The 23,029-nt window shown below is 43.3% G+C and overlaps 1 protein-coding gene across 1 annotated transcript in view; it reads right to left on the bottom strand.

Moving 5' to 3' along the window:
* The window catches only part of DCBLD1 (discoidin, CUB and LCCL domain containing 1), a 66,663-nt gene extending 48,731 nt beyond the window's left edge, over positions 1-17,932 (bottom strand). The window contains exon 1 of the mRNA XM_041732669.1: positions 17,773-17,932. Within this exon, the coding sequence (XP_041588603.1) occupies positions 17,773-17,851 (79 nt within the window). The 5' untranslated portion in view covers positions 17,852-17,932. The remainder of the gene's footprint in view (positions 1-17,772) is intronic.
* Positions 17,933-23,029: the final 5,097 nt, after the last annotated feature.

The raw sequence follows: 23,029 nt of genomic DNA, 5'->3' as shown, positions 1-23,029 counted from the left end.
GTTCTCACCACAGAAAAGAAATGGTGATTATGTGAGACGATGGAGAGGTTAACTAACATTACAGAGGTGCTAATTTTGCAATACGTAAGCATATCAGATCTACACATTGTAGACTTAACCTAATACAACATCCTATGTCAACTGTAGCTCAGTAAAGCTTGGGGGGGAAAGGACCACAATTATGCCACAGGGGAGAATGGAGAACTAGGAGAAAATACTCACCATGTATCTGGAATGTATAAAGATGTGTGGGAAAAAAAAAAAAGCAGATGTGTGCTAATGATCGACAGTAGGGAGGCAATGACCACATCCTAACACTCAGGTAGCTTACTCTCCTCACCTAACTCTGGTGAGGAATCACTGACAAGAACGATGACAAAAGTTATTTAAAAATCAGTTCCTGTTCCATTTCTTGCGTATCGATGCCAATTTCCTGGTTGTGATTGGCAAGATAACCAGGTAAAGGGTACACTACATTTCTCTACATGGTTTCTTGTAATTGTACACAATCCATAGTTATCTCAGAAAAAGTTTAGAAACATCTGTCGATCTGGTTAAGTTTGGCTGACGGGGTGAAAATGAGGAGGCTTTCATCTTCTGTTTTTATTCTTTTCTGTACTACTTGGATTCTGTTATTCTGTATAAACTGATGAAACTATCCTTAAATAAAATATTATACAAATTTGCACTGGAAAGATATATAGGGGATGACAATCAATAAAGGGGGCTACTTTGATTTCTAAAAATCTCTCTGTACCAAATTCATTACCCATATTTTTCATATGTGCCTAGGGGAGCATGGGGTGCTATGTCTGAGGGGGCCTCTTATACATGCTCCAGTTTACAGATGAGAAAACACAATGTATATCGACTTTCCTTAAAACTACCTCACTGATTAAAACAAACAAACAACAACAACAACAAAAAAAAAACTACCTCACTGATGGTGGGGACTTAGCAATGGTTCTAGGATTTAAAAAAAATTTTTGTCTCTCTTCTATATTTGATGTTGTAACAAGTACTTGTGTTTGATCTTAAAAAAACATCTGTACTGCTGCCCTCTCAGACCTACCTCCCTGTGGATAATTTCATGACATATTCTCCTAATCAAACAAACAGGTCCCTAATGGGAGGTAACTGACTCCTACAATGGTCATAGCAGATGGAAAATGACTGGTAGAAGGTTGAAGAAGAACTCTGAAATGGCCTGGGGCATTTCCTTCTAAACTCACTGATGGATCCTGGCATGACCACAAGTAAGGTAATCAGATACTATGTGTCTCCAGGTAGGATAAAATGTGCTCTGTGCACCAATACCTGTGAACACGCTGGACAAAAAGCAAACCATGAATCAATAATCGACGCCAACTCTCATCAAGTCTTTAGGCCTAACTTTCAGGCTGTAGGAAATGCACAAGTTTATTGACACCACAAGGACACCAGTAGCCCAACCTAGGCAGGGACATTCTAGGTGCAACCGACCAAGTTTCTTCAACAATGAAGTATATGAAGAAGCCTAAGAGGAAGTATGTATTTCAGATTAAAGGAAACAAATGACAACCAAATGAATCTTGTTTGAATCCTGATTTGAAAAACCAACCTTACAAAACCATTTAAAGAAGATAAGGGGAGTATTATCTTCTTTAAATGGTTTATCAGGTATATATATCAGGAAGGTGTTATTCATTTTATTAGGTGTGATAATGGTATTGAGGTTATGTAAGAAATGTCTTTTTTTTTATGGAGGCCTCCGGACATATCTGGGTTGAAATGACATGATGACATGAGGTCTGAGATTTGCCTTAAAATATGAGAGTAAAAAAAAGGGAGGATGGAGGATAAGAAAAAAGATATGGGGAGAGGTTGATGGTTGCTGTAGCTGGACAATTAGGGTATACAGCTTTTTACAAAAACTATAACAAAAAGAAATGAAGGTCAGTCTTTAAGGAAAAAAATACAACCTTGGTTTGGAGGATTAAGCTCCACATGATGTTGGGAGGCCTGATGGGCAGTGAGCCACAGTGATGCAACGGTGTGGGGCAAGACAGCTAGATTCACTTGCCACCTCTCTAACGTGAGGGGATGGGGCGTGGAAATAAGGGAGGAAGCTTGGCCACAGGGAACTTGTCTACTCTTCAAAAGTGACTACTGTGCAATGTTTATCTTTTTCTTCCTTTGAACTATAATTTAATTGCCAAAGTGCCAAAGCACATGCACTGAACCATTCATCATTTCCTCTCTCCTTAGGCTGAAAGTTCCTTTCCTTTTCAGAATATGTGAAGGGTGGTCACTCCATGATGGGCTTGAAGCCTGGGGTTTGCTTCAAGCCAGAGCTGGTTTGTGAGACTGACCAAACCCCTTCTCAAAACATCTTACAAAAACAAAACTGGATAAAGTTTGGATTTTGGAAAAAGCTGTAAGTACTCAGTATTTTATAGCTCCCCGAGTGATCTCTACACAAAATTTAAGTATTTTAACTCTGAACATTTGGCAACAATCTAAATTAGAAAAGGTTGGTCAAACTATGATATCTCTAAGCAATGTGATACCAAGGAAAAGTTAAAGTCATGTTTTGGAGTTCTACTTAATTTAAACACAGAAAATGGTGTGCCCATATAGATATAAAGGAAATGTGTAAAGTGCTATGATGGAGGATTACAAGTGATTTACAGGGATCCCTGGGTGGCGCAGCGGTTTGGCGCCTGCCTTTGGCCCAGGGCGTGATCCTGGAGACCCGGGATAGAATCCCATATCAGGCTCCCGGAGCATGGAGCCTGCTTCTCCCTCTGCCTGTGTCTCTGCCTCTCTCTCTCTCTCTCTCTGTGACTATCATAAATAAATTAAAAAAAAATAAAATGAGCTGACGGGCAAAGTATGAGAAATAGGCATTTAGAAAACCAAGGGTTGCATGCAAGTAGAGAAAAATACGACATCTTACCAATTTAAAAAAAAAAAAACAAAAACAAAAAAAAACAAGTGATTTACATTGTATTTACACATTTGTTTTCTAAACTCTTACAATATGAAAATATTATGTATAAATCAGAAAAATAAAATAATTAAAAATACCAAATTTACCTAATATTATCTGTAACATAGGCTACTTGAGCCTGAAGTCTTAGCCTTAAGGTATACAGACTGGAAGAAGTCGTTTTAAATCAATACTCCCAAACTGTCATTTAAAACTCACCCAATGTGAGCGCCTGGGGGCTCAGTGGTTGAGCATCTGCCTTCAGCTCAGGGAGTGGTCCTGGGTTCTTGGGATAGAGTCCCACATCAGGCTCCCCTCAGGGAGCCTGCTTCTCCCTCTGCCTGTGTCTCTGCCTCTCTGTGTCTCTCATGAATAAATAGATAAAATCTTAAAACAACAACAACAAATAAGCTCACTCATTAAACAGGTGGGAACTACCTGATACTAAGAAGCTCACAGGCAAGAGGAGAGGAGTACGTTAACAGGTAATTCCTGAGAGTAAAGTGCCAGGTTCAAAACAGAGGTATGGGCTCAATATCTGTTCTCCAAATGCCTTGAAAGCATATGTTTCTGTGCTTTTAATGTCAGCTGTTCCAGAAGTATGGATATACAAGGTATTTCCTAAACAAGCTTAAAACAAATCCTAGATGCTTGTCTCCACACATCAACTGTTTATTTAGTCTACTCTAATTCCACCCACTAAGAAAGGAAAACAATAACTTCCTTAAAAGACTATTTCCCTTTGATAAGAAATCATGTTCCACTAACCGAAAAGTGAAATTGAGATATACCTGGTATGAACTAAGTTCTGGAATACTACAAAGTATGATTTAGGCTTCATAAGCACTTTCAACTGAACTGCACTTGTGGAAAATTGTTTGGATGACATGAAATAAATAGGGCAAAAATTCCTTTAAGATTAATTATTAACTAATCCATACACTAAAACAACAGACTTCAAACCTTTTTAAAAATCATGACCCATGATTAGAACATAGATTTTGAGGCAGCCTGGATAGCTCAGTGGTTTAGCGCTGCCTTCGGCCCAGGGCATAAACCTGGAGACCCAGGATTGAGTCCCGCGTCGGGCTCCCTGCATGGAGCCTGCTTCTCTCTCTGCCTATGACTCTACCTCTCTGTTTCTCATGAATAAATAAATAAAATCTTAAAAAAAAATAAACAATAGAACATAGATTTTGCATTACAATCTAAGCACACATGCATACACATATGCAGAAACAGAGAAAAGTTTAATGTTACGATTCTTTCTATCATATGTAACACACGGAGATACTTCCTATTCTGTTTCACTTTTTTAATTGAAAGCATGCTGGTTGTGTCAACCGAATTGATTTTATTGCTTACTGATGGGTCACAACCTGTAACCTGAGAAAGAGTGCTCTGAAATACCACAAGAGTGAAACCATTTCCAGAAACATGATTTCATTACAGTTGGATCCTTGCTCTTCTAATATTCAAGTTACAACAGGTCTCAATGCATATATCATCATCCACATGTGGGTGTGAGAAAATTTCTTCCCATGTCTAGGATCAAGTGAGCTCTTGATGACTACAATCTTCTCAACCACAAAGAGGAGCTTGCAATTATTACAGAGTTCTTTGTCTGATGGCAGTGTGAGCAGATTTCCCAAGGTATTACTAATTTCACTGTCCATCATAACTCTCCCATAAACTTTGCTCTTCTCCACCTGAGCTTAACTTCTTCACGCTGTTGCCTGACAAGGAATGAAAGAACCAGGATAGCAGGGACTAGTGGTTCCATGAGAACAAAACTAGTAAGACAGAGTTATGATGATAAAACTTCAATTATTCAAAATCTTTCATTTTCTCGAAAAGAAAATGGGTATTATGCTGAAAGAAGTTACAACTATAGACTCGAAGCACGAAGCACATGACCAAGTTCTGCAAAACTGTAGTAGAAGCTCTTTGAATCTGATTGTCACCACATATAAAAATAGATGCTAACGATATGACTAACGATCTAATGAAGAGGATACTTTTGCCTCAGCAGATGAAAGATATTTGGCAGTAAAATAAAAGGAAACACAAGGTACTTATTATGGTCAAAAGTCTCTCCATGTAAATTCTCTACACAGCGTTTCCTATCAGCTGAAAGAATCACTTAAAATAAATCCATTTGAATGCGTGGAAATGAAACAAGTCATTTCAAGAGGTCCCATCCAAGACTCCTTGCCTAATGTGAGAATGTTTCCATCAGGGCACCAAGACATCAAAAATTATAATGTTCACACAAGAAGCATCATTTATACCTAATGGGAAAAAAAATCTTGGAGCCTAATTTAATGCTACCCTTTAATGTGCTGTAAGTAAAAAACAGTGAGAACTCCATGGTTCTTGGTCACTCTCCAGTCCTGTGACTCCTAAGGGAAAATTAAAGATCACTGACAGGGGCATAGGGGTGAGGGAAGAGGGTTTGCACACCTAGTGCTTTTCTAATTTTATAAATTATTTCCATACACTTGGGAAGTGACAGCACAATGGTGACATGGGGTTCCTGCCCAGGACTGGCTGTGTGGCCTCAGGAGAGTTCCTTTACCTCTCTCCCAGCTACAATTCATCATCTGTAATATAGAGACAATGGCAATGTCTGACTTCTAGGGTTATCATGAGCATTGAGATAATGCTAGTAAAGTATTGAGCATAGAGACTAGCATAGAGTAAGAATTCAAAATATTTTAACTGCCATATTTTTATTTAAAACTACTATACGAAAAAATAAATAAAATAATAAAACTATTATACATATTAAAGTCTCCAGAATATTGCTTTGGATTAGCTGCCTCTGTCCAAATTCCCTCACTCGCTGGCTCTATGATCATAAGAAATTACCCATTTTCTGTGTATCCTTTTTCCTCATCTTTAAAAAGCCCAACCACAACCGGGCATGGTACGGACAAATGAGGCAGTGTTAAGAGCTGGAAGTAGCCAGAAACTCTAACTAGAATGCCCCTAGCCCCCAGTCTGTACCTAGGACCCACTAACTGCTGGGTAAGCATCCCCCAAAGTGGGCACTGTGCACTTTTGAGTGTTTGGGAGACTGAAAATTCAAGCCCTCATCTCCAAAAAAGGATTTGCAAGATAAACAAGTTTACAGAATCTCACCTTTTTCTTCACCCCAGGACATCTCAAAGCCCTTGCAGTGCAGTGAGGCTCTCACAGGAGACACAGGTGGTCATATTCCCAGTGGGCATCTCTGGGTATAGTGTTCTGTGGGGCACACAGGGAGGGCCAGCTCCCCAGCTAGGCTCTCAAAGGTAGGACACACACAGAGATCCCATAATGGGACTTCTGGGATTAAGGTGGCTATTGGATGCAGAGAAGTGGCTATTGGCCTTGAGAGTTCTAAGAACAATACTGAAAAAATTGTAGTATGTGAATCTGATCTTCAAAAGGAAACCTTTCTCCCACTGTTAAGTTACAAGTGCTTTGGGGGAATTGGTAACAAATTGGGTGCATTGTTTCACAGAAGTTTCTTAATTTCACAGATAAAAGGGGGAAAAAAACTTGTTTGTGCAGCAAAACAAGTCTAAGACAACTATTTTATCTCTGTCGAATAGATGCTCAGGATAAGGAAGTCAGAGAAAAGCAGTCACTGACCTTTACTAATAATGTCAGGATGTTGATGTAATGTCCAAGCTGCAATTGCTGGAGGTGAAGATAAACGCGAGAAATCTTTCCTGTCTCTACCACGTGCTATACTTTCTAACCTTGGTTCTATGTTAAATATGCACATCGCCAATACTCAAAGTGTCACTAGAAGTCCAATGCGCTATCCATTGCGCTACAGAGCCACCTCCAATACTCAAAGTGTAACTGGACATTGACTTTTCCTTCCATAGTGAAAAAAATCCAATATTACCAAGTACAGATAAAATTGACCTGAGTTTTAGAAGTTAAAAGTATAAACGTTTCTCTCTCTTGCAGTTTCTCTCCCCTTCTCCCCCCACATATGTTTTCACTTTCCTGGATATAGTTTTCAAAAATTAGTGAGAATCAAAATGTTTTGGGATAGGAAAAAATAATAATAAAACAGTGAAAATACCAACACTTAGCATTTACTAAGCATTTATTGTAAAAGGTGACAGAGAGTATTCTAAGGGACTTTATGCTATTCAATCTTCTTATGATGATCATAAGATAATATCAGTTCCCTTTTAAAGTTCTGAAATATTGCGGGATCCCTGGGTGGCGCAGCGGTTTGGCGCCTGCCTTTGGCCCAGGGCGCGATCCTGGAGACTCGGGATCGAATCCCACATCGGGCTCCCGGTGCATGGAGCCTGCTTCTCCCTCTGCCTGTGTCTCTGCCTCTCTCTCTCTCTCACTGTGTGCCTATCATAAATAAATAAAATTAAAAAAAATAAAAATAAAAAAAAATAAAGTTCTGAAATATTGCACATATACACATACGTCCATATGGACATATACAAAGAGTAGTATGTCAAACATCCAAGAATACACCACAGCTTACAAGATAGGCCATTCCCAATACAGCACGGTTGGAGCCCACTGCACCCTTTCTTCATCCCATATCCTCCTGTTATTACCCCTGTTCTCTGTGTCAAGAGATGAGGCTCCAAGAAGCTTGGTAACTCAGCCCAGGTGGCTGACCTGGCATATGAACCTCACCTGTACTCCAGAGGCCATGGACCTCAACCACTGGGCTTTAAGGCTGTGGCTGCTAAATGAGAAGGTGAGTAAACTGAGGCAGATAGCTCAAGCTCACACTAGTGCTGAGCAGCACAACTAGTATTAAAACCCACATTATATTTAATTTTTTACAGTCCTACTTTTTTGTCTCAAAGTTAACATGAGAAAAATAGCCATGTTTCATCCAGGGAGTCTTGTAAAACTTATGAGAAATTCCATCACCCTCTGTTTTTAATTATCTAAGTAAGGACTTTACCACACTATTGAGAGGTGACCATTTCACCTGCAACAAAGGTTACTCACTATGCTTAGTGCCGATGTGTCTCCTAAAAGATGCTCCATAAATGAAGGTTTCAATGGATCAACCTTCTGTCGGCACATCAGTCATCTGGGGATCTCAGTAATACGCAGGGCCTGCAAATTCTGCGCGTCCAAAAAAGTTCTTGGTAATGACTATTCTGCTGATCCCTGTAAGATATACTCTGAGTAGCAAGAGATTTAAACAGCCCCTATTGGGCCGCCCAGGTGGCTCAGAGGTTTAGCATATGCCTTCAGCCCAGGGTGTGATCTTGGAGACCCGGGATCGAGTCCCACATCGGGCTCCCTGAGTGGAGCCTGCTCCTCCCTCTGCCTGTGTGTCTGCCTCTCTCTCTCTCTCTCTCAAGAATAAATAAATAAAATCTTTTTTAAAAAATAAACAGCCCCTATTAATTAATCCCGACTAATAGAGATCTTGCAGTGAATCTTTTTAAAAATGAAAAATTCTTGGCAAGAGAAACAAAAGCAAAAATGAACTATTGGGACTTCATCGAGATAAAAAGCTTTGCACAGCAAAGGAAAAGAGTGAACAAAACTAAAAGACAATGAGAATGAGAGAAGATACCTGCAAATATCTTATCAGATAAAGGGCTAGTATCCAAAATCTATAAAGAACTTAACCAACTCAACACTCAAAAAACAAAAAAAAAACTCAGCTGAGAAATGGGCAGATGAACAGACATTTCTCCAAAGACATACAAATGGCCAACAGACACATGAAAAAAATGCTCAGTGCCGCTTGGCATCAGCAAAATCCAAATCAAAACCACAATGAGATACCACCTTACGCTAGTCAGAATGACTAAGGGGAACCCTCTTCCTACACTGTTGGTGGGAATGCAAACTGGTGCAGCCACTCTGGAAAACAATACTGAGGTTCCTAAAAAGTTAAAAATAGAGCTACTCTACGACCCAGCAATTGCACTCTAGGTATTTATCCAAAGGATACAAACAGTGATTTGAAGGGGGACATGCACCCCAATGTTTATAGCAGCAATGTCCATAATAGCCAAAATATTCAAAGACCTCAGATGTCCATCAATAGATGAATGGATAGAGAAACACACACACACACACACACACACACACACACACACACACACACAGAGGAATATTACTCAGCCATAAAAAGAAATGAAATCTTGCCATTTATAACTATGGAACTAGAGGGTATTATGCTGACAAAATAAGTCAGAGAAAGACAAATACCATATGATTTCACTCATATGTAGAATTTAAGAAACAAAATAGATGAACATAGGGGAAGGAAGAAAAAATAAAATAAGATGAGAGAAGGAGGGAGGGAGGCAAACAATAAGAGATACTGAGCTCTAGGAAACAGACTGAGGGTCAACGGAGGGGAGGGGGGTAAGGGGATGGGGTAACTGGGCGATGGGCATCAAGGGGGGGCACGTGATGGAATGAGCCTTGGATGTTATGTACAACTGATAAATCACTAAACTCTACCCCAGTTAACATACACCATATGTTAACTAAATTGAATTTAAATAAAAATTTTTAAATTCTTTTAAAAAGAAAAATATTTGAGGTACTGGTTTTATATGGTTATATTTTAATATCTACTTCCAAAACTAGAACAAGTCAGTATTCTCAATCCTTTGCCATGTTTTTTTCACTCTACATTTCATTTACAAGTCTGGGACAGGCAATAGTAAATTTCAAGATCTACATTTAAGCCAGGGTAACATGTCTGACACTTGGAAAAAAAATGTCAATTTAAGAATTATTTGAGCATATGGTGGAAAATACACAGAGAAATAGGATGAGAAAGTTCCTGGGAACATACATGTATGCACCACATATAAGGAAAACATAATCAATGTTTAGTGACCAGAAAATAGCAAATCTCAGTGAGGAAAGAGAGGGCATCTTATTATGCATCTACTGACGGATGAAATGCAAGAGTTGATAGAGAAAAAAATAAACCTTATAAAACCATCACATTGCACAGTCCCGAAAATTACACTGCCTTTGCACATTGCATATCCTGCACCATTGAATTCATCACAATAAGATAAAAGCACATGGTTAGCTACTAATTAGGATTTGAAAAAGTCATAATATTTCTGTGGCAAACGTAATCACCTCGAAGAGAAACCAAAGACTATTAATTTAAAGATTTATTGCAAAAAAAAAAAAAATAAAGATTTATTGCACAAATAGCCTCCTGAAATTGTGTTTCTCCAAGGCTTCTTTTCCTTAACTTGACCTCCCCTGGACACTTAGATCTCCCTCTAAGATGAAGGGCAGGAAACCATCCCAAGGCATCTATGATTGTAGGACATGCACCTGTATCCCATTTTGGACAACCAAAGTGAATGTGCCTGGGGTAAATGATTCAATCTTTCTGAATTGCAGATCTCTTTATAGCTCTCAGAACTGTTGGGATTAAATTAGATGCAAAAAAAAAAACCCACTTGCTAAATCAAAATACATATGAAGGTAGGGTTTTCCATTTTTATTTCCATAAAAAAATCAGAAGTGGACAACCAATGGTCAATGGATGCTTAAACCACTAAGTGAAATGTTGATGAGGAAGAGTAGTTTTATGGGTAAGAGACTACTATCCCATAGCTTAATTGCAGGTCATAAGGGGAAAAGGCAACTTCATAACAGAGGGATCGAGCTGTCCCTTCCTAAGTTACTGAGAATTTTCAGCCTGGTGAAAAGTGGGCCAATAATAAAAACAGTAACACAAGCATCTTGAGACACAATTAGCAGCATATGACACCTTTGCAGTACTTTCCAAAAAAAAACACAAGAGCTTGAATCTAATCAAGTCTTTAGGTCCAATTTCAAGTTTATAGAGAAATACAGTGGATGGTGTACCAAGTAAAGGATGCGCACCAAGAAGCCAGTTGGTTGAATCTAAGAGTGAGCTGTGTCACGTTATAACTGACTGTGATTTCCTCTCAGGAAAATAAAATACATGTGAGCAAAGGTTCGTGCTACAACACAAGTGACTTAGGAGATAGAATAACAAACTGTAATGTGCGGACCCTGTTTGGATCTTTCTTTGTACAAAGCAGTAAAAAGACATGTTTGGGTCAACTGGGAAAACATGAATACGACTTGAGTATTAGATGATATTAAGATGGCACTATTAATATTTTTAGGTGTGCTCATGGCATTGTAGTAATGTAAGAGAACAGTTAGAGACACAAATATTTGGGGGAAAAATACTACTAAGCCTGTAATATATTTCAAATACCTCAGGGGGAAAACAGTGTTTCTGTTAAGATTTTAGTAATATGGCACAACAACTCTAGCAATAAGGATGAAAAGGGGGAAAGAAGAAAGAAGATGAAAAACAGAAAAAAAAATTCCTATCCACAAGGCAAGAGGGTCTCAAAGATTTCTAAACCCTTTGGAGCTAGCAGCAACAGCTGGTACAAGGCCATTTGTCTATCTGCAGACTATCTTCAATTTTAGTCTGTTGTCAAAGCAGGGGCTTTTTGAGGGGAAAAAAAGGCAAATCTTGGTTCATGTAATTCTCAACATAAGTAACTTCTGTCCTAGACTCCTCAAAATGGAAGCAATTCAATAAAAAGATACATTTCAGTGGTCTTACAGACTAGTAAGTCTCAAAAGTTTCCTCCTTTGGACTTTCATCAACCATATTTCAATATGAGGTAAACTTGCTTTTGTAAAAAGCCATAAAAAGCTGAATTAAATCCACTCTGCCATTTAAAAATTAAGTGAGACCCACAGAGATGTTTACCTATATTCCCTGTAGGAAGTTTTATGTTATAGTAACTCAAATTTACTGGACTGCCATTTATTTATTTATTTGTTTGTTTGTTTGTTTATTTATTTATTACCTTTTAATATCCATTTGCCTTGTTCCTTGTCAGAAATAACAGTGAAAAAAGGTTTTAGGGTTTTTTTTCCTTTTTTCAAGAATAGAGTGCTCTATAAAAAAAGTCATTTAGGGGAGCCTGGGTGGCTTAGTCCAACTCTTGAGTGTCCAACTCTTGATTTTGGCTCAAGTCATGATCTCACAATTGTGAGATTGATCCCCCGGGGTCAGGCTCTGTGCTGGGCAGGAGACCTGCTTGAAATTCTCTCTCTCTCTCCCTTTTCCTCTGTGCTCCCCTCTTCTCTCCCTCACTAAAAACTAACTAAATAAATAAAAATAAAAAAGAGAAAGAAAAAGAAAAAAGAAAAGTCATTTATACACAACTTTTAGGCACATCCACTAAACACACAACACATTTAATCGTGAAATAGAGCCAGATTAGTACTAATATCGAAGGATTTTAATTTTGTGATGAAAGAGAGACTGTTCTTTACCCTTCTGAAAGTATGTACCTTTCTAAAATATAAGTATGTTGGACATTGAAATAAAAGGCTACAATAGTGGTTGTAATTTGAGTTGGAAATGGTGATAAAACAAATGTGGTTAATCAATAAAGATAAACTTCAAGTAGTCTAATCATTGACAAGGTTGACCTCTGTAAGTATGAATTAAGACTCTCAACCAAGAAGGGCCAAGAAAAACATCTTAACTTTCTGATACTTAGTACATTTAAAGTAATAATTTTTTCAAATAAGGTAAGGACAAGCAACTTAATTCTGACACCAAAAGCAAGGAAGGGTTATTTGAATCACACAAAAGACAAAAATCTTGACAAGACCCATAGCTGGTTGGCCAAGACAAAAATTCCATTTTCCCTTTAGATATTCCTCAGTGACAATAAACGACTGGAAAGTGAGTTTTCAGTTTGCCTGAAGGCTAATCCTAAAAATAAATAAAAACACAATTTTTTCCTAATTAGTATGGTGAAAGCATTTAATAAAAAGTTGAAAAAAAAAAACAGACTATAAAAGCATGTAGACACTAGATAGTAGAGTGAGTATCCAGGTATTTGAGTTTTATTGTTGTTCTTTATACCTTACACATATTTTATATATGTAATTTTATCTAACTAATATTTAGTAAAAGCAAATAGTAGAAGGTATATAAGAACGTGTGTGTATATGTACATTAGTTGTGGGAATACATATTTGTATTTATGTGTGTGTGTGCACCAAAAGCTTGTCCTTATGGTTCTCTGTGTAACATCTTCCTTGCAGGATTATGATATGTCAGTGCAACATTATTTATCAGTATCCTGCTTTGTACCACAACTGTTCTGTCTTGTAAGCATTAGGAAATATGTTTGTGGAAGCAGGAAAGAAAGCCCTATCCAAAGAGAAATTTAGTGTTGTGGGTGTGTGGTTTTTTTTAAAAGCTCCAGCGTAGCTTTATGAAAATTAGGGAGAATCGGGGTAAAACAAAATCACTTAGCTATTACCTTGTTTCAACGTTATTCTTTGCAGCTTTTCGTACCCCCCCAAAAAAAATCCACCTAAGCTAAAATTACCACATATATGACACAAGACCTTTCTGCAGTATTGGGTATAATTTCATACAGCATAAAAGCTCCCAGAGAGATAGTTCGTAGAAACTATAGGTCAAATCAAAATGGCAGTAAACAGTCAAGGCATAGATGACAAATATGGCTTAATACTAATGTCACAAATGTCTAAACACTGTCCCCAATGATTTTTGGGATAAAACAGGTCCCCGACACCCTCAACGTCTAAGCATCTGGAGATCTTGGGGGACTCCTCTGATCCATATCAGTATGCCACTTGCTCCAATATTCTCCAGACTGCCAGCACCTAACTCAAAGCAGCTTTCCTGGTGTTGCCTGTAAAGGAGTCTCAGACATTCCCAAACTTTTCAGAGTTGAATTTAGCTATTTTCTTGAATGCATACAGAATGCTTCCTAAGTCACATGATAGTCGTGTATGCAATTCTGCTTAAAACTATTTAGTGGATATTACCCTTCACCTCATTGTCTCAGGCCTCACCCCCGTCATTCATGTGAGGCCACAGGAAATAGTTATCTGGAGCCCTTTCCCTACCAGGCACTGTACCAGGTGCTGGCAGAGGCTATAAAAGGCTCCATTTCATCTCTACTCTCCCTCATTTTCCTCCCTTTCCCCCACAAAACACAAAAACAAGAACAAAAACAAAAAAACTCTCTCTTCTTCCCTGCCAAGAGGAAGGAGGTTTGGCTTTTTTTTTTTTTTTTTTTTTTTTTAAGGTTTGGCATTTGATCTGAATTTAGCACACTATGGCTCGCAGTTAGAACTTATTTCTACTTTGGGCTGGAAATCACCATGTGGGGTTTTTTCCCATTAATTAAGTCTCTCCCACTCCCCCACCCTCCAAAGCAAACAACTATTTTTTTATATATACAAAGCAGAGAACAAACATCTGGAAAATGACATCAACATGACTCTTTAGTCGCAAAAAGGCAAAATTACACCATAGTCTGATGAAAACTACAATCTGAAAGTCTGACAGTATTTTTGCATAAACTTCAATTATACCAGAATGAATTGCTCTGTTTTAAATCCATATTTTCAGACTTTGTGTCTATAAAACAGTCATGCTGGACATATTATTTTATTAGTCTTGTTATGGTTTTGATCCTCAGCTTTGTCTTTAAAAGCAGGAACTGTGTCTCCACTGCCTTCTCCCCCATCGTCACCTAGCACATATCCCCTATTGAGCACCCATCACGTGCTGGACACTGTTCAAAGCACAAAGCTCCTCATGGGCCTTACATTCTTTTTTCAAAAACAGATTGTATTTATTCATTAGACAGAGAGAGAGACAGAGAGACAGAGGTAGAGCACAAGCAGAGGGGAGGAGGCAGAGGGAGGAGGAGAAGCAGACTCCCCACTGAGCAGGAACACCCTCCCCCCTCCCCTTGCCCAAGGCAGGACTCCATCCCAGACCACGGAGATGATGGAAAAACTAGAGTGAGTGCACACACTGATACAGAAGATACCAGAATAAACTTGGGCTTACTTTTTAAGAAGCCACTCACCCAAAGCATCAGACATCAGCTGTTCCATGTCTAACCAAATATGCAGGAGTGATGACTTAAGAACAGATCTTCTGATAGTAACAGATTAGAGTTGGGCAGAATTTTTAAGGCTACTTTAAAGTATCCAGTTCTACACTCTGAAGTTTCCTTAGGGACCAACTGCTTATTTTTATTCTTCACTAACACTTAAATCACAAGGAGGAAATTCTTTATATACGTCTCTGGATATTTTCGAGGAGGAGAGCATGAGAGATTTTCAGCACAAATTCATCACATGAATTAGGATATTTTGTCCTCAAAATTTATAATCAAGGTAAGAAGACCAAATCCAAGCCTATGGATTTATACTAATTAATACTAAAGATCAATTTGTATGTGATATTACATAGGATTAAAAACCATGTGAAACAATCTACGTAAATATCTAAATTTAGTTAAGTTGGTCCAGAGGAGCAGAAATCTGACCAAATTCTGCTCATCAAGTCCTGATGTCTGGTGCCAGACAGGCTATAAACATTAGAAGAGGTGGTCACTTTTTAGAAAATGAATTGAGGGATCCCTGGGTGGCGCAGTGGTTTGGCGCCTGCCTTTGGCCCAGGGTGCGATCCTGGAGACCTGGGATCAAATCCCACACAGGCTCCCGGTGCATGGAGCCTGCTTCTCCCTCTGCCTGTGTCTCTGCCTCTCTCTCTCTCTCTCTCTGTGTGACTATCATAAATAAATAAAAATTTTTTAAAAAATTAGAAAATGAATTGAGCAAAAGTACCAGACAGGCAAACAGAAGCCCTACAAAGGAACCAGTATAGCTTCACCAAGACTCTGACATAAAAAACCGGAATAATTTCACTGACTAGACTTATTAAAATTTAGATTAAATTATTGCACTTGTGTCCCGAAATATAACCCAATGACTAAAAGTGTAATATTAAATTGTCTAGGACACAGATGGCAGCACTTTATCATAATCCTAACATTATAAAATGTTGCCACCATCTCAAAGCTGATTAGAATCAGAATTACCTGGGGGAATTTTTCTTAAGGTGCATATTCCCAGGCCCCACCCATTTGCACTTCTGATTCATAACATGGGGCTGGGGCTTTGCAAAGCTTCCGGAGACAGAGGTGACTAGGCAGGTTGGGACCCAAGAAGCTGACTCCAAGAATAATGAAGGTAAAATGTAAAAAATGGCGTCATCTTCTCACTAAAACCAAAATGGCATCCCAGAACTGCCCTCTTCTAGACATCAAAATCGCTAATATCACCCATGACCACTATCTGACTATATGGCCAGTAGCCTACCTCAAGGCCTAAAATGGGTGTGTCTGTTTAAAATACGGAAACTTGCAAAATAAATGACCAAGAGCTAATTGAGAAAATCACAGACATGAGAAATATTCAAAAAAATCACTATGACTTCACTCCAGAGGTATCAGACCAGAGTTCCTAGAAAAAAAAAATTTTTTTTTCAGTAAATGTCCCAAATCTAAGTTTTGCTTTTTTATGTAAATACTTTTGTCTTTCTTGGTTCTTTTAACATCCTAACCACATAGGAAGTGTTGTGGAAACTCAAATGGCATCTTCTTCCACCAGTCAACTGCTTGACTTCCACCAGTCAAGTCTCCCATTCCAAGCTCCTTAAGAATAGAAGCAATCACACTTGTTGCCAGAGAACTGCTGGAAAAAGCACCCAATCAACAGCCTAGATGGTTGTACAACATTGGAAACTTCATTTGGAAAAATGCAAAACAGTTGTGGCCAGATTGGGGCAGGGACACACTGCCGGACTCATTCATAGACGTGCAGCATTGAAGCCGCATCTTCTAACAGTGATACGAGAAACATTTTTTTTTTGTAAATGCTTACAACACCCATGATCAAAAGCCTACATATTTAATAAAAGCATACATTATTCATTAAAATTTTACGACAAAAATAAAATAAAATAAAATAAAATTTTACGACATGCATAGCATTCTGCTAGCGCTGATATATTTTGTCCAAACTTCGGCTTAAAGAAAAAAAAAAGAAAGAATGGAAGAAATCGGTATGTAAGCAAACTTAGGAACCAGTACTGACATCCTGAGTACCCAACTTTCAGACTGGGAATGGATGCGTGGCTCAGTGAAGAAAATGCCAGCATTTGGTTTCCCTGTGATTCCTGTTTCATTACGGGGCGGGGGGGGGGGGGGGAGCTGTCAAAATATTCTGGAGAGTTAGTGCCAATTAAAGGGCCTCAGTTGAACAGGGGCAGAAGTACGGAAGGGCAAAAAAAGAAGTGAAGAATCGCAGGAAGCGGCCCTAGGAGTAAAGAACTAATCAACAGGGGCACCTGCGTGGCTCAGGTTGTGACCCGGGGTCCCGGGATCGGTCCCGCATCAGGCTTCTCCCTCTGCCCAGGTCTCTGCCTCTCTGTGGGTCCCTCATGAATAAATCCATAAAATTAAAATAATAATAAAAAAAAAAACCACCAGGCACCTCTAATTAACAAGGGTGTATCCAGGGCTGGTAAAGGGGTCTACTACCTTCATCGGCGGCTATGCAGAGGAGGGGTCGGTGGGGGGACGAGGACGTCCCACCCGAAGCCAGGGCGCAGGGCCCCGGGAAGGCCGCCTCTGGCGCCAGCGCCCACTGCGGCCTGGGGTGCAGGCAGCTCGCGGCGAGCGGCGGCGGCGCCCCCCACCCTGCAGCCGCGCGGGGGGAGCGGGGCCTCGGAGGCCCGGGCTGTGCCCTCCGCGCCCGGGTCAGGGAGTCTGGGGCACCCGGAGCGCAGGGCGGCGCGGAGGTGTCCAGCGGCTGTGCCGCGGCGCTGGGGGGCGCGCCCCGGCTCGCGGGCTCCGTTCCCCGCAGGCCCCGCCGCCCGCCCGCCCGGCCCGCGCCCCACTCACCCGGCTCGCCCGCCCGCAGCCGGGCCGGGGCGCAGACCACCAGCAGCACGGCCAGGAGGCGGCGGGCGCCGGGCCCCATGGCCCCGCGGGGCGCCAGCTCGGCGCGCTCGGCCTCCCCTCGGCGCGCGCGGCGCCCTCGAGCCGCGGCCCGGCCGCCTCCCCCGCCCGCCCCGGGCGCAGCGCCGCCCCGCACCGAGTCCCATTGGGGCGCCGGGAGCCCGGCCCCGCCCTCCCGCCCGCCCCGCCCCGCGCGCCGGCCCCCGCGGGAGCAAGGCGAGGTCCCGGCGGCCCGGCTCGAGGCCGGAGGCGCCCCAGACGCCGCCCGCGGTCGCTCCAGGCTCCGGGCGCCCCGGGGCCCGCGTCTCCTTTCCTTCCGCCGCGCCGCCCCGGTGCGCGGGGGCCTGGGGACCCCGGGAGCCCGCCGCAGCCCCGCCGCAGCCCCGCCGCAGCCCCCATTCATTCATTCATTCATTCATTCAAAGTGATGCAGCCCCGTGGGAGCCAGGCGCAGGGCTAAGCCCTTGGGACCTTTGCAGGCGTCATAAGGGACCCGGCGAGCGCGTCTCCACTGCAGGCTGCGGTCGGAGCCCCGAGGGGAACCAGCGGCGCGCGGGAGACCCGGGGCGGGGCGGGGGGATCCGCCGGGAAGGGCCTCCCTTAATAAGTGGCTTCGACGCGGAGCCCCGGAGAGGGGCGAGCGGAAGGCGGGGGCCGGGAGGGCAGCCGCGGGGTGCGGAGGAGCGCGGGGAGGGGAAGGGCGCGGGGGGGGGAGCGCGCCGCACAGGGGGTCGCAGGGCGAGGGCTGGAAGGGGCGCGCGGAACCGGGGCGCACGCGGAGGGGCCTGCCCCGCCGCAGCCCCGCCGCAGCCCCGCCGCAGCCCCGCCGCAGCCCCGCCGCAGCCCCGCCGCAGCCCCGCCGCAGCCCCGCCGCAGCCCCGCCGCAGCCCCGCCGCAGCCCCGCCGCAGCCCCGCCGCAGCCCCGCCGCAGCCCCGCCGCAGCCCCGCCGCAGCCCCGCCGCAGCCCCGCCGCAGCCCCGCCGCAGCCCCGCCGCAGCCCCGCCGCAGCCCCGCCGCAGCCCCGCCGCAGCCCCGCCGCAGCCCCGCCGCAGCCCCGCCGCAGCCCCGCCGCAGCCCCGCCGCAGCCCCGCCGCAGCCCCGCCGCAGCCCCGCCGCAGCCCCGCCGCAGCCCCGCCGCAGCCCCGCCGCAGCCCCGCCGCAGCCCCGCCGCAGCCCCGCCGCAGCCCCGCCGCAGCCCCGCCGCAGCCCCGCCGCAGCCCCGCCGCAGCCCCGCCGCAGCCCCGCCGCAGCCCCGCCGCAGCCCCGCCGCAGCCCCGCCGCAGCCCCGGGGGCCGGGAGGGCAGCGCGGGGTGCGGAGGAGCGCGGGGAGGGGAAGGCGGGGGGGGGAGCGCGCCGCACAGGGGGTCGCAGGGCGAGGGCTGGAAGGGGCGCGCGGAACCGGGGCGCACGCGGAGGGGCCTGGAAGGCCACGGAGAGCGCTCGCTTGACCTGATCCTGCGCCCGGCGAGCAGCCACGGGAGATTGGGACGCGCGATCTCCCTGGGGGACGGAGGGGGGGGCGTGCAGGTGGAGGACGGGGGGGGCAGGGGGTGCAGGTGGAGGACGGGGGGGCAGGGGGTGCGGGTGGAGGACGGGGGGGGCAGGGGGTGCGGGTGGAGGACGGGGGAGGTGTTGGGGGTGCAGGTTGGGAGAGTTACAGGCTGTAACCGAGTCGCTGAATGGGGAAATGGCCGTGGAAATGAAGTGGGCAAATCAAATAAATACATATTTTGAACACACCGACAGTCCAGGCCGCTTGCAGTCCCCCCCCCCGCCCCGCCCCGCCCCGCAGTTTCCGGGGAACACGCAGCCCAGGTTACACCTGCAGGTGGCCCGGCCCGCAAGTCGCCGGGGCACTGCTCTTTGGATCCCCGCCTAGACTCTCCTCATACCTGCATTCATTTCCCCCTCTGTCTTTTTTTTTTTTTTTGAAGACTTTATTTATTTATTTATTCATCAGAGACACAGAGGGAGGCAGAGACACAGGCAGAGGGAGAAGCAGGCTCCACGCGGGGAGCCCGACGTGGGACTCGATCCCCAGTCTCCAGGATCAGGCCCTGGGCCGAAGGCGGTGCTCAACCACTGAACCACCAGGGCTGCCCGGTCTTTATTTTTTTTAATTGCGAGTTTGTCTTTGCGGCTTTGCTTTCTCAAAGGCCGCAGAGCTTAGAGGAAAGGGTTTGCGCTTTAGAAATGAGGCTGCTCCAAGCCGGAGTGGCTTTCAGGCTCAGCCACCTGAGACTGATTCTCTCTGGGCCTCAGTTTCATTGGGGAGTATGATCCCTAATCGTCCACAGAGACAAAATAAAATATGTACTTAAAAATCTGGCATGTACGAAGGACTCAGTAAATAAGTTTATATCTGTAGGAAGAGCAAATTCACACCCACGAAAATATTGAATGTTCTCACACAAAAAAGCATGAAAGCTACTTTGATACACTGAATTACTCCCTAACTTCAGCTTTCCCTGTTTCTTCTTTCTCTTCATTCCTTCTACTAAGGTGAGCTTGGGCAGCTGCTGCTGGCCCCCGACAGGCGTGGCTCTGTGAGCAATGAATGAGGAAAGACAATGTGAGTATTGTTTGCTAGTGAGGAATTCACAGGGTGAGCCAGGTGGGCTCCCAGAGGTGACCTTTTCCATCTCCGCTAATACCTTCATGGGAATGAAGTAATCTATTCTACACCAGAATCCTGAGCCACATCAGAGGCGAGATTTAGGATCTGGTAACAATGAGAAAACAAGAAGGCAAGCTAGATCCTAGTGCTTTCATTATGCCATTCCTTCCTTGAAAAAATAAAAGCAAAGCATAGAGAAAAAAAAGCAAACCATGAAAATACAAGAGATTTCCAAGTATAATTTTGTGTGTAATGAAATAAACCTCACAGAATTGATACACTTCAACCACATAGACTTTTATGTGAAGCATGGGTTTCTGTTTAACTCTTGAGAAGATTCCGTTATGATTTTTTTAAATGATGCCTTATGGGATCTCAGAACCTAATGTAAAGTTTGGAGATTCTGTTAAAAATTATAACTGGTAAGATCCATTTACAGCATCTCACGTGCTAAGATTAAAGAACTGCTTATCATGTGAAACTTCTCTGGAAGGGTTTCTCACAGGGCAACTCCACATTTAACTAGTCTCCCCACTTACCATCCAGTCTTTCTTATTTTGCATATCTTATGCAATTTTTGTTTATATTTGCTAGCTCTTCTACAAAAGTAGAGAACAGCTGGTCAGAGCTGCCTTGTTTCATAGATATAATATCTATTCTGTATGGCTTAGGTAAAACAGAATTAAACAGAACTGCAAGCCTAGTTTTATTCTAAAGTAGTTGGAAAGCTTTAGACTGTGGTTCAATTTAATAATCTAATCAATTTTATCCTTAACATATACTAACCCTGATGTGACCATGAAGAAGACCAAATGGGACATAAATTTGAGACCCAGGTAGGCTTCTATTTTCTGAATGCTCTCTTTTTTCCAGTTCAGTTCAATAAAGTCAACTCAACAAATATATTTTAAGCATTTCTATGTACAAAACAATGTGATGGAGATACAATGAAAACAAACACAGATACTTCTCTGCCTCCTTCATTCATAATCTAATGATAGAAGCTTCAGTTATACTGGCTCATACGTATAATGATAGAAGTCCAGAATGTTATAGAATCACAGAGGAAGGAAGGGTGCATAACTGATTTCAAAAGCCTGAAAGGCATGGGAGGGGTGAAGATGGCAATTAGAAGGCAAATAATGAAAATAAATAAATAAATAAATAAATAAATAAATAAATAAATAAAAAGAAGGCAAATAATGTTAGTGAGATGAGAAGAATTTCTGAGAAAGCTCAGAAATACAGATCACAGGGTGTTCATAGGAACTGAGCCTGATTCACCAGGGCTGGGACAGTGAGCGTGAGATAGGAGTGGGAGCCTGATGGTGCAGTGGGAGGCAGGGCCAGGATCTGAGTGCCCCCAGGGCAATGGGAAGCACGGAAAGTGGAGGAACTTGTTCAGATCTGATTTTTGGAAGATCACACTGGCTGTAGGGTGGGGAATGGATTGGAAAGAGGTAGAAAGTCCAATTAGGAATTTGTGTCAATACTCCAAGACTAGAGATGATGGCATCTCCTTTTCATGCTCAAAGGGGCGGAGGATCACTGGACCCACAGCACCAAAAACCTGTGAGCTTTCTAGAAATGCAGACTCCTGTCCCCACTCTTTCCTAGACCTATGAACAGAATCTGCATTTTAATAAGATCTCCAGGTCAGGATAAAGCCATTGATAGATCTGAGGGATAGAGGTTAGAAACTCAAGATGTAATTGAGTCTTAGGATATAGGCAATGAGAGAGAAGGAGGATTAAATTCTGAGTGCAATAGCCCAAATATTTGGTATCACCCACATTATTCCTCATCTCTAACACCCTACTGACTTCTGTTTGCTGGTATTTGTTAGGTAGCCGTGTCATCTAAGCTCTCACATGGAATCTTTTTTTTTTTTAAGATTTTATTTATTTATTCATGAGAGACACACACACAGAGAGAGAGAGAGAGAGAGAGAGAGAAGAGAGAGGCAGAGACACAGGCAGAGGGAGAAGCAGGCTCCATGCAGGGAGCCTGACATGGGACTCGATCCCGGGTCTCCAGGATCACACCCTGGGCTGAAGACGGTGCTAAACCACTGAGCCACCCGGGCTGCCCTCGCATGGAATCTTAAATGCCATAGCTCACTGCCACCAGATCTCACCTTCTCGTCCCCACCTTTTGCAGCTCCAGAAATTTGATTTTTGCCAATGTGCTTGAACTTGGGGATACCGCTCCATGGTTAACTTAATCACAGAAATATATAAACCAGCATCCATGTCAATTTATTAATATCAAGAACTAAAAATGGTGAGGGACATTGTCTTCAGCCTGAAAACAACTTTGGAAGGTAGGAAGCACCAGAGGTTGTTAGGCAAACATGAAAGAAAAACAGGACTCATTATTTAGTGTTTCTAATGTTTGAAGGCAACAAATAAGAGTACTGGATCCTTCCCATCCCTCACCCCTATTTAATATTTGGGAATATTGCAAAAGGGGTCAAGACTATGACAATAGGGAGAGAGATCAGGCTTAACTCTGAATACAGCAAAAATACCCAGGATTTCTAGCCAACAAACAGATGAAATATTATTAGGAAGAGACATCAAG

This window comes from Vulpes lagopus, chromosome 2 (assembly GCF_018345385.1).
Source record: "Vulpes lagopus strain Blue_001 chromosome 2, ASM1834538v1, whole genome shotgun sequence".
Classification (NCBI taxonomy): domain Eukaryota; kingdom Metazoa; phylum Chordata; class Mammalia; order Carnivora; family Canidae; genus Vulpes; species Vulpes lagopus.
Note: the sequence above shows the minus strand (reverse complement) of the source record. Positions and strands in the feature narration are given on the sequence as shown.